The following is a 15,973-nucleotide window of genomic DNA, read 5'->3' as shown; positions in this document are numbered from 1 at the left end:
CCAGTGCTGCAATGTTGGATGCAGTGATTCCAAATTTCGCATTTTTATCTTTCTCCCTAACTCTAAATAACATTCTGAATCTCCCCATAAGTAATGATATTCCTGGCTCTAATAAATAGCTCTGATTTTTCATTCTTTCGACATCCTTCTTTATGCTTCTTTTTGCTTTATTTTAGAGTCCCAACCCACTACTCACTTTCAGTGTTAAGACACACGACCGGATATACTATATGGTTGCTCCTACGCCAGAAGCCATGAGGATATGGATGGATGTTATTGTTACAGGCGCAGAAGGCTACACCCACTTCATGTTATAAGAAAATGGGGCAATAGGGCATACTGCAATAACAGAACATATGAAGTTAGCCATATGTAGTAAAATCTGAAAAGCTGCATAAAATACCAGTGAATATTCTGACATATCCTCCTTATGATGTGCACCCAAAACCTGAGAATGAAAGAGTTTTATAAATGCATTGAAAGGGGGACTTGTTACTTATTTTAATTGATCTTTATAGAAGCAAAAGAGCTGAAGCTGTTGAGAAAATCATAGGGCTCCAAAATGAATAATCAGGCAACTTAAATTACAACATCTTGATTCAGTGATCATTTTGTACAAATTCTCTTATGCAGAGAACGTCTACATAAAGTTTACAAATATGTGTGTTCTCATCAGTATGCAAAAATCCTAGTAATGGAACAAAAAAGCGTAATAGCATATATTTTAATATGCAGCATTTGACATTTATAGATGATTAGGTAACTTTTTAAAACTTTTAGTCAAGTATTTTATAAAAGTATAAATAAAAAGCAGCCCTAAGGTACACACAATTCTTGCCTTAGTAGCTAAGTATTACAACAGAGCCAAAGAGTTATATGACTCCCTTACTGTAATGTTTCAAAGTGTTAGTTGTACTTAACGTTCTGTAAGGAGACAGTGCCAAAACTCTTCATGATTTTTGAAGTAATTAAATTTTACAATATTCTGTGTGTTTAATCACACAGTGATACCAACTGTGTGTTTCAAGTCTGTATTTATGGAGCTCAACAAAAAAGAGAAGGACAGCTTTATAAAGATGGGATTTATCCACAAGGCTATGAAATGGAAACGTGTATTAATTTTGTCATCGGGAGGACTTTTTTTTTTTTTTTTTTTAATCCTCCACATCAAATAGAATGAGCTGATTCTGGATCCTGCAGCAATTTCCTTTTATGTAGTCAGGTCCCATCTAATGTGGTTCAAATCTTACTTGGTGCCAAGTAAATGCTCTACTGAAACCTCGCAAACTTTGGTCCCCATGAAGCCAGCATCAAAGTATCTACGTATCTAAACTCTTTGAAACCAAGTTTTCAGCCTAGGAGACTTCTTAAAAACATATCTGTGCAGAATAATGCTGACAGATATAATCTGACAAATTGCTAAGAGTTTACACTAAGCAGTGTATGAATAAAAACCCTGAATATATTAAGTAGCAGGGGTTTATGGACTCCTAAAACAATTAAAATCCAAAAATTGAGGGTACTGTGGTCTCCTGTTTTAGAATCAAGAATCACATCCGAGTCCTTCAGTAATATCGCAAAACCTCAATTATTTAATTGAACTGAACTTCAAGAACGTCTCTTATGCTCCGACTTTAAAGAGGTTTTATTTCAGTAATCAAAACTTCTGCCATGTGGTTTGTGTAATAAAAAAAAAAAGCCCATTCAACTTTTTTCTTGACAGAAAGTTAATGGCTTTTGTGGAGCGAATTAAAAACTGTAAGCAGAAGAGAAGTATGCTGGCAAAATATTGTTGTTATCCTATTTAAACCCTGTATCTGTAACGAATGGGATGAATTCTTCTTTGTGGCTTACACAGGTGATATGGTTACTTTAGCATGACGTGTCAGTTTTGACTTGAATCACGAAAGAAAGAAGGAAGGGTTGCTGCAAGGTAATTGGTATCATCTGTGCAGATCACAGCTTGTAATCTAATGATTTAAAACACTATCAGAAATGAACTGCTTTGTTTTATATAATTATTATTTTTTTTCCCTGATGTATCTTGATTTTAATTCTAAGTATGGTTATAAAGGTTTTCTAATCATGATTTTTGTATCCTGCATGATGCGATGAAGGCATTTCAATAAACGTTTTTAAAAATACACTTGTTTTAAACAGTCACTCGATTCCTTATGGTGGTGTGTTTCTGCTTGTCTTGTGTAAGCTTGTACAAGAAATTTTGTGCTTTAAAAATCTGCATGTTCCATGCATATCCCCACAGAAGAGCTATGGAATATAAACTCTTACGTGGCAGTGAAGTTATGAGGGTGGATTGTGGTGTACATGTACGTATTACATGCATACATATTTATGTAACACTGTCCCCATTTTTATGATCCTTCCAAGAACGTATCACTCTCGTGATACGAGGGCACTCTACGTGACTCGAGGGCCGGAGGCCCCACCCCCCCATGGCAGCCCGGCGTGTTTTGCCTCCTCCCCTGCCCGGGGGCCCGATCGTTCCCCAGGCTGGGCACCTGCTACCCGAGCCCACCCCGTGTCGGCGCAGGAGAGCCGCGGGCCTCGCAGCGCCCTGCCCGGCCGTGCCTCCGTGCCGGGCGGCCCCATCCCGCCCCGCCGAGGCTGCCAGGAGCCGCGGGCCCCAGGCGCAGCCGCCATTTGGTGCCCGCCGCCGCATGCGCGCTCCTGCGCCATGGCGGCCATGGGCGCGGCGCGGGGGCTGCGGGGGGCCGGCGGCTGGTGGCAGCCGCTGCGGGCGGCCCCGGGGCTCGCTGGTAAGGCAACAGCCCCCGGGCAGCCCTGCTGGCCGCGGCCCCGGGCGGGCAGGGAGGCGGGAGGGCCGGGGGCTGCCTCGTCGTGGCGGCGCGGGGGGTGCGCCGAGGGGCGGGCGGGTGAGCGCTGCCTCCCCCAAGATGGGGAGCGCGTGGGGCACAGCGAGCTGGGGGCAGCCGGCAGCCCCTGCCCCTGCTGCTCCGGCCCTGCCTGGAGCCTGCCCCAGCGTTTGGGGGGATTTATTGGGCTTTGATGTGTGGCTGTGCTGGCAGTCGTGGTTTGTGCGGGTCGTAACTCGATTAAAACTGCAGGGATTTTGGAAGGAAGAGGGTTTTGTAGCATCAGGCAAGCGTCCTGTGCCCTCCTCCAGAGAACTTCTGCTGTCCGTACACGGCTTTTGGTACTAGGCACCACCATGCACCCTCCACAAGTGCTCCCCTGCTCTTCCCGAGGTCTTTCACTGAAATCAGAAGGAGAAATGACTGGATATATAACTGAAATTACTTCAGTTATTGATGGCTTCGACTCTAAAGAGAGTGCGGCCCCCGTGAAGTGGCTCTCTCCAATGGGCTGACCGAGGAGGTTGCTGTAGGTTTTTGGATTATTCGGGTTAGCATTACTGCCAATGCACTTAGAGTAACTTGCCAAGTGCAGAAGACGAGTTCACGAGATAGTTTGGATAGCAGCTGTGTTTGTAGCTCGGTTTAAACCCTGCCCAGTGTCAATTCGAGGACACCTCCAGAGTGCTGCAGGATGCAAGCCTGTTGTACCTAATCACTTCCAAGATGGTTATCAAGGCTTAAGGGAAGGACCAATACTCCTAACCCTTTTTTTCTATCAAGTGTAGCAATTCTGGGTGTACCTCTTACTGACAGGTGAAGAAGTGACTGATGTACTTACAGAAACACACACAAACCGGAGGTGGTAGGGTGAATGCAACTAAATAAATATACTTCTCTTGTGGTGTTTATTCCCTTTCATAATAATCGGTGCGTTGGTAGAATAAAGAACTGTCCCGTCTTTTCATTAGAGATTTAGTGGTTTAAATCTAGTTCAAATGGGATAACTTCTGTTAGAGTAGAACACCAGACGCTCACTGTATTCCGTGTCTTTTCTGCACGTACCTTTACTCATGCATGTGCAAAGGAGAAAAAAAAAAAAAAAAAAAAACAACAACAACAACAGCTTGAAAATCATCTCTTTGATAGTGAGAGAAAGCAGCAGAACAGTGAAGTGGTGTGATGCTGCCAAGGCCTGTTTTTGCAGTGTTTCACCCAGTGGTTATACCACCTGGAAGGCATGTTGTACTGTGCAGGCTCTGTACCCCACTGCTGATCAGCAGTGTTCAGCCTCTTCTAACCTAAGAATTAAGAGTGTCAAAGTCTTACCAGAAGTCTAGACCAAGCTTTCAGGTTAACAAATTAATCTTGCTGAGTGGGATACTAGAGTGGATTAATTCCTCTTAACACCTCTCTGTAAACCACTTACCTTCACCCACAGTAGAGATACAACTTACTGCTAAGATTAGACTAAATACTATAGCAGTCACTGAGATTCAGCATCCTGTTCTTTTGGTAGTGTTTCCTTTGTTAATCTCTTTTCCGTGGTGGAAACTATATTTTTGGATGGTTATTAATGTGAATAACAGCCCAACCTAGTGTTTTCTTTCCAAATACGTCTGGTTTGTTATCTTGAACCAAAACAAAGCAATTTTAAGTTCCCAGTACACCGATGGGAAAAACGCTTATTATTATGGGTCTAATAATATGTCACAGGTCACTTTGACAGAAGTTGAACTAAATGATCTTGCATTTTATTAAATACTTCCAAAATATTATGTTTTCAAAGTGGTATTTCATTCTGGATAACTGTAGAACAATCTGAATACTGGTATAATTTATTCCCTCCAGCAAGAATGAACAAATCCACATGATGGGATATCTGTGCCTCGTTAGGAGATGTTTAAGAAAATCATAGATCTATAGTCGTCCACTCTTTTTCCTTATGGGGTGTGTTTAATGTATTCTGTATTTACATACGTTTAAATACATTACATACATTAAAACATATATTTTTTTTAACTTTCTGTGTTTCTTGTCTAAGGAAAAGACTGCTGTTTAGATGGCAGTGTTAAGTAACTTGACTTGGAGCTTATCACCCTGTTTATTTTCAGTGTTACTAGCAATAATCTTTTAGCTTTGGCAGAAATGGCTGTGGATAGTATGATGAGAAAGGTTGCATGTTCTTTACTTTATTTGGTTCTGAACTAAGCTAATGTTTTTTTTATGTTCTTCACCTTGGAAAAGGTAAAATCAGAAGCTTCTTTCCAAATGCCCACTTTGGGATTTCCCCGCTGTATGGCTCCTTCATAGGTCTAGTGGGTCTGGGGTTTTGATGCAGTTGAACTTTTGACCTGCAGTTTCAATTTTAATGAAAATTTGACATCTTGTACTTGGAAACTTACCATCACACACCATACCTTGGGTGCAAAATTATTCTTTTTGAAATTTACTCTTGAAAAACAAAAAAAAAAAAGAGGAAAAATAAAAAGTTTAAGTGGATGAGAAAGCTGTGATTTCATGTGAGATGAGGAAATATTCAAGATGGGACAAATGAAGTAAAGCAAATCTTAGCATTTGTCTTCTGTCGGCCTCTTTGCTAATTGCTGAGTGGACTCCTTGCATGGTTGGCTTTGGTACTGAGCAACCTCAAGTCATTAAGTTATAGTCATTGAAAAGTGTAGGAGGCACTTTTATTTTTCTTTCCTCTTGAGCCTAAGCATCTTAGTTTCACATGATATGTACGCAGTTCCTGAATTCTAATTTTATAATATGTTAGCATTTCTGCCAGCATTATCTTGACAATTATACTAAAATAAATGTTTTTATTAGTTTGCAGGCAGAAGTCATCAGTCAGCTTTTTGACTCGACCAGATCGACCAAATCTAGCTTATCATAGACTAAAAGGCAGGAATCCAGGGGTTATTTTCCTTCCAGGCTTTAATTCCAATATGAACGGTCAGAAAGCAACTGCCCTTGAGGATTTCTGCAGCTCTCTAGGTCATGCCTTCGTCAGGTACATTAAAATGTTGTTCTCAAGGAAATGAAACAATGGTCATAGGTTGGGAGAGGGGGTTTAATGATTACATGTAGACTTTGGTGTTTGGGTTGGAATTCCAACCCCAAATGGAATGGAACCCCAAATTCTTTTTTTTCTAAACTATAAAGCATGCTTATTAATTACCAAATATTACTAAGCTGTCCAGTGCCTCAAGTGGCTGTAGAGGAACACAGATATGCTTGCTGATACTCTGCTTAGACAAGGTTGCATGCTAAGCTTTGTAAGTCTTCCCAATTTGATACAGCATTGGGAAGAGATTTTACACTTCATAATTGAAGTATGGTGCTTTTTGGCTTACAGAGAACTTAATCAAATTCATAGTCTGGAAATATCCTGGTAAATTTGGATATGGTTACATGAAATGTTCTCCTCGTTGCATAGGTTGCTGAACCTCTTTTCATGTGGTTTCTGGTGATATTCAGGACCAAGTAGGAAAATACTCAATGCAGCATGTTGTCCTATGTGTAATTTTTATTAAACAATACTGTTCAGCCTCTGTGTTGCTGTAGGCAGTACTACGACTTTCATTTTGATGCTTACTTTTTCAGATTTGATTATACAGGATGTGGAAGTTCAGATGGTAACTTTGAGGAGTGTACAATTGGAAAGTGGAAAAAAGATGTTCTGTCTATACTGGATGAACTTACAGATGGACCACAGGTTATATATATATTTTTAAATATAAAACATTTTAGTACCTTGAGACAGAATGTTGTATAATCAAAAATAGGCTATAGTAGATCCAGGGAAGAGTAGCATCTCTTTAACAGCTTCCAGCTGGTCACTTCCAAGCTGATCCATGTTCATGGGGCCTCTTTTGCAAACAGGTTGATGACAGCATTGTGGGAAGGTGGGTTGGCAGGACCTCACGGAGGCTGGCTGTTGAAGCAGGGCTGTCACTGGCAGTGGGTTACGTCAGCCCTGGCTTTATCCCAGGAGGTTTGGGAAGGGTTTGTGGCGAAGGTTCCAACTAAGAGGCAGCAAGGATCCGTTCCTGTGCTGCGCAGCTCTCCTCGTGGAAAAGCCTGGCTTTGTCCCAGTGCTGATGTATTAACTGAAGGATTTACAGGACTGTTAAAAGTTAAGATACTCGATGTGATAAGATACCTTTAAAATATCAACAAAAGCAGCATTTGTCTTCTTCAGTTATTTCAGAAATGATTGTGAGAAACCTAATTTTCTACAACCTGGGAAAACCTGGTATTGTGTTTAAAAGCATTTTGTTCATGAATTGCTTCTGTTGACTTCTGTCACTGCACTGAACCTTTATGATTTGCCTTTATTTTAAGAAAGCACCTAAGTATGCTTGTGGTACTGAATTGTTTCAACTCTCATTTCGTTTACAGTGTTTCAGTCTCAGAGAGCAATAACCAGCCATGTCAAACAAAAAGAATAGTAAAATTCCAGATTCTGTGGTGCTTACTCAGGCAAAATTTCCACTGGAGGTGACAGCAGTTCTGCCTGGGTAAGGACAGCAGGATTATACCCAAGGTTTAAGTAGTTAAACAAGATGAAAACTGATGTTTTTTAAAAGGGGGATAAAAAAGGCTTTTTCCTATAAAATAACATCTTATTTTTTCTCTCTTAAGATTCTGGTGGGCTCCAGCCTAGGTGGATGGCTGATGCTTCATGCTGCAATAGCACGCCCAAATAAAGTAGCTGCTCTGGTTGGAGTAGCTGTAGCAGCAGACCATCTTGTAACAACCTTTAAGAGGCTTCCCATTGAGGTAAAGCTGATGGTTGTATTTTGTGCAATCTAAAAATCGGTCAAACATTTAAGAAATTCTGTTGTTCAAGCTGTACATTTATTGCAGTATTCCAGTATTTTGTGTTTGTACTGGAGGTAAGTTGTAAGTTTACATTAATTGAAGTGTCTGCAAAATACAGGGATTCTAGTATGAAGCTGGTGTGAATACTACCTAGAATGTGATTATGTTACTGGGGTATATAAGGCATGAAGTCAGATCCATGTTGTTCAGCAGTCTGTTTAGATTTCAGTGTTAGAATATCTTTGTTTTAAAATGGGTTTGAATCCTCTTCAGCTTACATTCAGTGAGATGAATAGGTTTGTGCTTTCAAGGAGGGAGGTTTAAGTGAGTTTAGAACAGAAATAAATTGAGGAACTCTGAAAGCTTGTGACGTGTTTTGTATACTTCTCTCTTTTTTTTTTTATTTTTTATTTTTGTAGGCACAAAAAGAAATAGAAGAAAAAGGTGAATGGAAGTTTCCAACAAAGTATAATGAGGAAGGATATTACTCCGTGACATATGACTTCATTCAGGAAGCAGAAAATCACTGTTTGTTGAACAGTCCCATTCCTATATTGTGTCCTGTCCGGCTCATTCATGGCATGAAGGATAGTGATGTCCCCTGGCAGATCTCTATGCAACTCGCTGATCGTATCCTGAGCAAAGACGTGGATGTCATCCTCCGCAAAACTGGCCAGCATCGAATGAGCGAGAAGGATGATACCAAACTTCTTGTGAATACTGTTGATGATTTAATTGACAAGTTGTCGACACTAGTATAAGCTGCAGAGTAGCGTAAAGACACAAACTCTACACCTGACTCTTTTCCATGAATAGCAAAAAACCCTGTTCGTAACAAGATGATGCTAGGGCTGTGACAATCACAGTAGGAACTGAGCTTTACCTGCTGTTTGCTTACCTCTGTTTTGTAAATACAGGTGTTTTATTAATGCTGCTTTTGCACAGATAGTCCAAAGTGTGAGGAAGTGCTGCTGTTGGGTTCAGAACCTCTACTTTACCACTTGAACCTTTTTTCACAGATTTCTTACCCTTTTATACTGAAATGCTCATTCATTTTTTGTTGCTACTGGTCTGTACAGTACAGCTTCGGTTTCCCATGTCTGATACCTTTTCACTACTGTCCTTTTGCTGTAAGTTTCTTGTGTTCTGTCTGAAACTATCTGTGTGAGGCAAAACACAAGTGTTTGCTAAAGTTATTGTTAGTAGAAATAGCAAACATGAAGCATAGCAAACAGATTTCCAATAAATGATTATACTGTTCTTAAATAGTGTTGAAATTGTAAAAAGGCACACCCTGGTTGTGTTTTTGGGGTACTACATAAGGAATAAATTTATTTTTGATTACTTTAGAGTTTGGATTATTTTACAGTGCATAGACAGGAATCCCATAGTTAGTGTTTTAAGAGCCTAAGAAAACACAGGGCCTCAAAGTACAGGTAGAACTAAAATATGCTCATCAGCAGTGTTTATGTCCTCTTCTGCAGGATTTTTGTAATACTTGATTTGTGGGACTAATGCTAAAGGAATAATATGTTCTTTTGGTGTAAAGTCAAGTGAAATTGGATCATTATAAGTCATTTACTCCTTCAGTAACTTCTCAAAAGTGGGGTGTACAGGACCATAGGTTGTCACTGCCTCTTTCCTGTGATGTGAGGACTGAAAGTTGTTAAGAACAGTGTCTACCTGAGTTGAAAGCTTGAGGAGCACAATTGCAAGCCTGAGCATCTTGCAGCTGAAACTTGATAGTTGGATAACGCCTTTAACATAAATCACTTTGGATTAAGTAGTATACAGATAGAATTGCAAATGTGACAATTAGCTGGTTTTGTCCAAAAGTACGGTGTCATTCATACCTTAGGAAGAGAGTGAGGAGTTTACGTAGATGAGAGACTGGAATTTGTTCAGGCTGGCTTTTAGGTGAAACATCAGTAAAAAGTATTTAGTAGTTTCCGGCTTTGCTATTTTAAGTAGGAAGTGACAGCAGTATTGCTACTTTATAAGGCTATAGCTCCCACAGACAAGGTATTTCTACAGGGTTTGTATTTTTCAATGTTATTATTGGCAGCAGAAGCACACTGTATAGAGCATTTGATGGGGTACTAAAAAAAAAAACACACCTGAATTTCAGATGACTTCCTATGACTTCCTATTTAGGCTTCAACACTAAAAAAAAAACAACAAAAAAACAAGAAGCTGTGATGTCACTAATGATAATAATAATTCCAGTGTAACAATTCCCTAACTTAGGTTATCTAGCTCAGGTTACTTGACTGAGGAGTTATAACATTCCATGAAATTTTGTTTCCAAGTATTTCTGAGAGGACTAGACCTCTTTTCTGCCTGTATGAATATGCAGTTCACAACTTTCTTTAACTTTGAAGCTTTAAAACCTCTTGAAGACATCCTTCAAAAATAATTAAATAATGAAATAAAATAACTTAAGCAAATTGCTCAGCCACTTCCATTCCCAAAGATTAAGCTATATTTATATGTAGTCATTCGACTGCTGCTTATAATAAAATCTGAAAAGTAAATTTTTGTAAGTTTTAAAGACACAAGTAAATCAGAATTAGTTTATTTCATAATTTTCTGCTCCTAGCTTTCCTATGGCATTTTTTAAAATTCATTTCTCTCACATCTCTTAGATGGCTTTGTCTCTAGGGGTTAAGAAGTTGAAAAAAGTGGGATGCAGTAATTCAGGAATAAATGCTATCAAGTAAGGCCTAAAGTTACCAGTTGTGATAGATGTATTTTTGTTCACATTTATTTTTTAAAAAACTTAGTAACTGCAAAGTTACTTTTTTTTTTTATTATTTTAATTGGTCAATTTATCTATAGTAGTTCAGACAGGGAAAGGTCTTTATATGTCTGCATAATTTGGCACTATGTAACTTTCTTGGAATAATTGCATTGAAATCTTTCAAAGCTTCACTTTAGCATTTATTAAATAATTCATATTTCGTGGGTGAGGCCTTTCTGTTGGCAGTGCCTTAGAGTAAGATAGCTGAAAATGAAGTGGAGGAGTTTGGAGCTGTAGGTTTTTTTTTGTTGTTGTTGTTTTTCTTCTGCTATAACAGCATTTAGGTTGGGATAAGCAGCCTAAGTTGACACAATTGTCGAGGATACAAAACTAAAGCATCAGTTGCTCAAACCTCAGCGTTACCAAAGGTTAATCGTAGGCTGTTTGGTTTGGTTGTGCTAGTTATATTGTAGATCTTTGTTTTCCTTACTTCTTCACTTTCTAAATGGAGATGAGTGATAACATTTACACGACAGTTACAGCCAAATTTTGTTACATATAGCATAAATGCAAAGCCTGATTATACTTTCTTAATGACGACAGTATTTGAGGTGATATATTGAGATTCAGTGAGTGCTAGTGCTCTTCTTTGTGCTCAGTACTTAATAAATTCAGTATCTGATCCAAATGTTGGCGGTTTCCAATGTGAACATGAGGAAAATGGCTGTGCCTACAACGAGAAGTTCCCCTAGAACTACTAGGCAAATTGACAGGAGGAAGTATGTCTGTGTAAGGTCTACCTTGAAGCCACCTCTTCATATTTACAAAGTATTGGTACTTGAGTTGCAAGCACAGCATTTTCCTCATGTTCATGCTGGGTACTGCCAGCATTTTGGTCGCTGCCAACTTGTGCTCAAATGCCTGTAAGAATAGATAGATGATAACCAGTGTGCTCCAACACGTTCTCTGTTTCTGTGCTGATGTTGCCAAAGCGGTTCTGCTAATTGCAATAACAGAATGTCTGAAGAAAACTGATGTTATGGCACAGCTTTCCTGCTTTAGCACTCCTGAAACCACAGGGTTTCACATCCTACTTGTGACCAGCTCTTGACCTATCAGGAAGTCTTAATAGTCTTGGGTAAAGTAATATTCACAGGTTAGGGTGTTGTTCTGATCTTGTGTGGTACCATGTTTGTCTCCCAAGTTACTGCCTGAGGCATCTCCTTCATTTTTGTCATTAGATGCCTGCATAGTGAATTCTTTTCAATGTTAGTCATGTTTAAGAATAAGTATGTCTCTCTTTTGTGGAAATACTGTATTAAATTTGGGTGTTATATATTTGGAAAGTTTTGCGTAGTGCAAATTATTAGGAGACTTTGAAATGAATTATGTTCTGGGTTTATTGGTTGTGTTTTTAATGGACATCTGATTTTCTGCCACATGCAAAGGGTATTTTATGAATATGTAACATGTATTTCCTCAGCAATAATCTGCGTTTGCACAGAATGACTAGAGTCCATGCTTTCAAATTTTCCAATATAAGCAATTCTACCTTGTGGTGCTTGGGGGAGTGGTTTTCTCTGCGTACCTTAATCTATAGTTCTTAATAATTTTCATGAATGCGCTAAGCTTAAGTTCTTAGCACTTTCATGGTCTTGCACTTTTGGTAAGTCTGAAAATGAATTCTGGGCTCACGTGTCACTGAGTGTCATAGGGACATGTTGGGACTGACACTGCTCTCACGGCATGTGGAAGCTCTAGACACTAACTGAGCAACTCACCTGATTCTGTTGTTGGTTTTGATCAAACAATACTAGTTGAGTAAGCACCTGGAGGTATTTTTCTTACATGCAAAGCTCAAACTCCTGCCGTGGAGTTAATTATAGTCATTCAAGTTTCATGAGTAAATAACCAGGCCTTTGCATTAGGCACAGAAGCTTGGTTACCCTATAATACCAAAGATGCAAATGATATATTTAATTAAAAAAAAAATAAAAAAAGCAGAATCAGATGACTTCAACTGTCCCTGGACTTTAGCCCTTAGCACCGTTTTTTGTTTTTTTCAGATCTGTTGCAAGATCTGTGAAACTACTTGAAAGTTGTCAAACAAAGTTTTATTTTGCCTTCTAAAGGGAAGAAAATAGGCATTCTTTTGCACGTATTTGGAATCAAACTGCAATAGACTGGTATGCATTGAAAGAGTCTATAAAGCATATTAAACTAATTTCCTAATAAGCAAGTGCTCTTGGTCTCTGTATATTGAGCTGTGCTAATGCAACTTATGTGGCATGTATATTTATCTTGTCATGTATTTGCCTTGTTCTGTGTCTTACTTCATTTCTTTTTTTAGTGCAACACAGCTTTTTTTTTTTTCTTTTTTTCTTTTATTTTTCTCTTACGTGTGTGAATTAAATGGTAATGTGTTCTGTGTAGTTTCAGTTGAGGCAGTTTATCTTCTCTTGCATCAACCCTGAATATCAACAAAGCGATGCTCACAAAAAATCCTAGCTGGGTAGGCCTCGGAGGAACTGCCTCCTGCTGTTTCATTTTTATGTTAATTTTGATTACATGCTTTCTCCTGGACACAATTACTCAATGGAGCGAAGAGATTTATGGTACCCTGCTTTTCTTAGCAAATAAAAATGTGCTAGAGAGAAACTTTCAACTAGCGATGTCTGCAGCTGCTCAAACATTTTCAGTGCTCTAGTCAGACTGCAATACCCTGTTAAAAGGTTTTCTGAACCAGTGCAAGAGTGGAAGAAAGAAAAGCTATAAGGAATAGTAGGATTTGAACTTGATTTTTAAGTGTTAGTTGTGCTGTTAGAAAGAGGCACCCTTAAGAATTATATATAAAAAAAATAATAAGGTCAAAGCTATGTGTTTAAAGATGATGGTTTCCCTGTAAAGAAAAGAGGATTGTGTGTTTGAACTGTCTCTAAGATAAGCAGTCTCTGCTTTGGGCTGATCTATACATTTGGTCAGATGTGTAAGTATGTAGAATTTCAGTAAAGCTTGGTGAAAATTCAACAGCTGTAATGGACATGTACACAAATGCTAAAAATCAGAGCGTGATCTCCTTGTTCTGCCTTTGTTCTCAAGCCCAGCTACGACAGCTAAGGTGCAGGGAACTCACTATTCTGCCTGACAGCAGGCAGGTTGCCACCTACATTGCTTTAATGCCACCGCATTTGCTGGGGGAAGAGATTAATGGCTGGAAAGAGACGGAGATGAAGGACAAAAATATACTGCTCTCAGATTTACTGCTCCTAGGGCAGTTCCTATAGCACAGATTTACTTTGCTGCTGTAGGACCTCATCTCTTCACAGTATGTTTGCCTACAACAAGAATGTTAGTTATAGCCTTGGACGTGTTAGGCATAAATATAAATTACAGGACCTATTACACTGTAGTTGCAGACTCGACCTTGTATTTCTCTTCAAAGCCCTGCATATGTATATTATATGGCCCAGTGCTTCTACCTCATTAAAGAGAAACAGGAGAAATGCAGCAATCCTAGCTTGTGATCTGCTCACGGGGTTGTGAGGAATAGGCACATTCGCAGCCTGCTGCAGTGTCTTGTGCTTGGCAAGGAGATCTGGCCGGCTCGGCATTTATATTTGGAATGAAAAGCAAATGACAGCTGCTGAAACTTCCAGTCACTTGGTTCTGAAACTAAACTACAGATTTAAAATGTTTTTGGGCTGGCACTTAAAAGGTTGTGCTCTTTTGGGGCCTTCTGACCTGCCCAAAGTTGTCCACTCTCCTCCCACGGGGCAACGTGAGAAGGTCACTGCTGCCCGTCGGGGTGCAAGCAGGTGCCGGTGCCTGTGGCAAAGGTATGCTGAGCAGCAGCACGCCTGGAGGTGGGAGCAATGTGAACGGCCTGCCTGGACTGTGGTCCTGGGAGAGCAACCCCTGAAGGACACAGGCTGCCCGGGGTCAGCTGGGCCTCAGGAGAGTCCTCTCCTTTGCTTCTGTTCGGAGTAGGGCTTGCCTGGCAGAAGGCGTACCAGAACGTGCTAGTCTTTGGATACCAATTCTAGGAGACCCTGAAATCTCTAAGAATAAGAATAGAGCATGTTTTCAGGGGATTTCTTCTGTGTGTGTATGGCAATGTGTAATTTTTCAAACTAAGGTAGTTGTCAGAAAGTACTGGTTTTGCTGGGGGCGGATAAAAAGGTGATACGATGAACTGGGCTGATTTTCTTCCAAGGAGTATGTCGATCCACTCAAAGACTTAAAAGAGACTATTTGCCTCCTAGGTCACCTAAAGCATTGAAAATGTTGGCAACTGCATCCGCAGGAGCTGATTGCCAGTGGTGAGTGGCAACCACTTCTGGTCATGGCAGCCTGAGGAGCTGCCTTGTATTGCAGATGGAGGCATCGAAGCATTCTGTCTGTCTCACAAATAGGAAGGTCCTTTTTCAAACTGTGCTTTGGACTTGCCTTCAGAGCTGTCAAAGAAGGCCTTTTGCAGATGAAAGCAAAGATACTTGCTGAAGTTAGCCAGCATGTTTTGTCTTTGAGGCTCTATAGATTTTGGATTTCAAATGAATGGGAAAGTTCAATTTGTTTTATTTTTTATTATAATTTTTGAAAGTTATGGTGTCCCCACAATTCTGATATCTCTGCCACCCAGTTTGCACAGTTAAAAAGATAGTGATATTCTAATAGCTTCTTTTTGTCCTCCAGTCTCACTCTTCTGTATAACATTTCCAGGTATCTTCTGCCAAAGCAAGGCCATGAATGAAACCAGGAGTCTCCAGAGCACTTCTCTGTCCTTGCAGCTCTCTGAAAAGGCCCTGCTTTTGCACTGAGTTCATATTGATCCTTATCGTCATTTGTGGAGGAATTTTTATTTTCGTTGTTTACTCATCAAAGCCTGTATGAGCTGGAACATTACTTAGAATTTGTGCTTTTTTTTTTTTTGTGACTGCTAATTAACATTAAATAGTTCAGGCGTGGGAACACATCCTTGTACAAACTGAATGAAAATATACAAGATCATTGATTTCTAATTTGCAGTTGTATTATAGGGCCTACTGGTTAGCCAGCTTTTAATCTCTTTAATGTGTCACGTTGCTTCAGAATCAGTTGAGTTCCCTAATCAACATATCAGGCAGTAACCAAGTGCGATACACTGCAGAGCTTTTAGTAAATTGTGTCAACGCCGTCTCTTTGAAAACCAAACTCAGTCCATTGTTTTTCCCAGGGTTGATGACACAATAACGGGCTTATGATTTGATTACTTATACTTTGAAAATACTGGTATGGGGCTGGCGTTTCTCCAACCCTCTGCAGCTTTCCTGGGTTTCAAAGCCTTATTAAAAATTGATATTGATGGCCAAGATGGCTTTTCAGCTGCCACGGTACGGAACAATCCCTCGAGAACAGGTTGCGTAGCCAACATCTGTGCAGGGGGAGACCTTTGCTCTGCAGCTTAGGAGAGTTAAATTACCAACCCCTGCCCCCAAATCAGAAAGGGGGGCCAAGGCTTATGCAAAGGGGCATGGCTTTCATGAAATCTCTTTGCTAGTGAGCAATGAGCACCCCGATGTGACCAGAAACA

General features: G+C 39.9%; 2 protein-coding genes across 11 annotated transcripts in view; both read left to right on the top strand.

The window, feature by feature from the left end:
* The window catches only part of PHLDB2 (pleckstrin homology like domain family B member 2), a 111,541-nt gene extending 109,397 nt beyond the window's left edge, over positions 1 to 2,144 (top strand). For all 10 annotated transcript variants that reach the window (XM_068693422.1, XM_068693424.1, XM_068693452.1 and 7 more), the window contains one exon: positions 177 to 2,144. In XM_068693422.1, coding sequence (XP_068549523.1) covers positions 177 to 317 — 141 coding nt within the window. In that variant the 3' untranslated portion in view covers positions 318 to 2,144. The remainder of the gene's footprint in view (positions 1 to 176) is intronic.
* Positions 2,145 to 2,503: 359 nt separating this feature from the next.
* On the top strand, positions 2,504 to 11,960 carry ABHD10 (abhydrolase domain containing 10, depalmitoylase). Its single transcript, XM_068693390.1, has 5 exons — positions 2,504 to 2,777; positions 5,667 to 5,850; positions 6,444 to 6,555; positions 7,485 to 7,622; positions 8,084 to 11,960. Exons 1-5 carry the CDS (start codon positions 2,696 to 2,698, stop codon positions 8,423 to 8,425), a joined length of 858 nt encoding a protein of 285 aa, XP_068549491.1. The 5' UTR covers positions 2,504 to 2,695; the 3' UTR covers positions 8,426 to 11,960.
* Positions 11,961 to 15,973: the final 4,013 nt, after the last annotated feature.

Source organism: Anas acuta, chromosome 1, assembly GCF_963932015.1.
Source record: "Anas acuta chromosome 1, bAnaAcu1.1, whole genome shotgun sequence".
NCBI lineage: Eukaryota > Metazoa > Chordata > Aves > Anseriformes > Anatidae > Anas > Anas acuta.
Note: the sequence above shows the minus strand (reverse complement) of the source record. Positions and strands in the feature narration are given on the sequence as shown.

What these genes read in the sequence shown, in the direction of transcription:
- ABHD10 (XM_068693390.1), top strand. Translation starts at nt 2,696, where the DNA reads ATGGCGGCCATGGGCGCGGCGCGGGGGCTGCGGGGGGCCGGCGGCTGG. An exon ending in GGCGGCCCCGGGGCTCGCTG is followed by an intron (nt 2,778 to 5,666) that starts GTAAGGCAACAG and finishes TGTTTTTATTAG; the next exon opens with TTTGCAGGCAGAAGTCATCA. An exon ending in CTAGGTCATGCCTTCGTCAG is followed by an intron (nt 5,851 to 6,443) that starts GTACATTAAAAT and finishes TTACTTTTTCAG; the next exon opens with ATTTGATTATACAGGATGTG.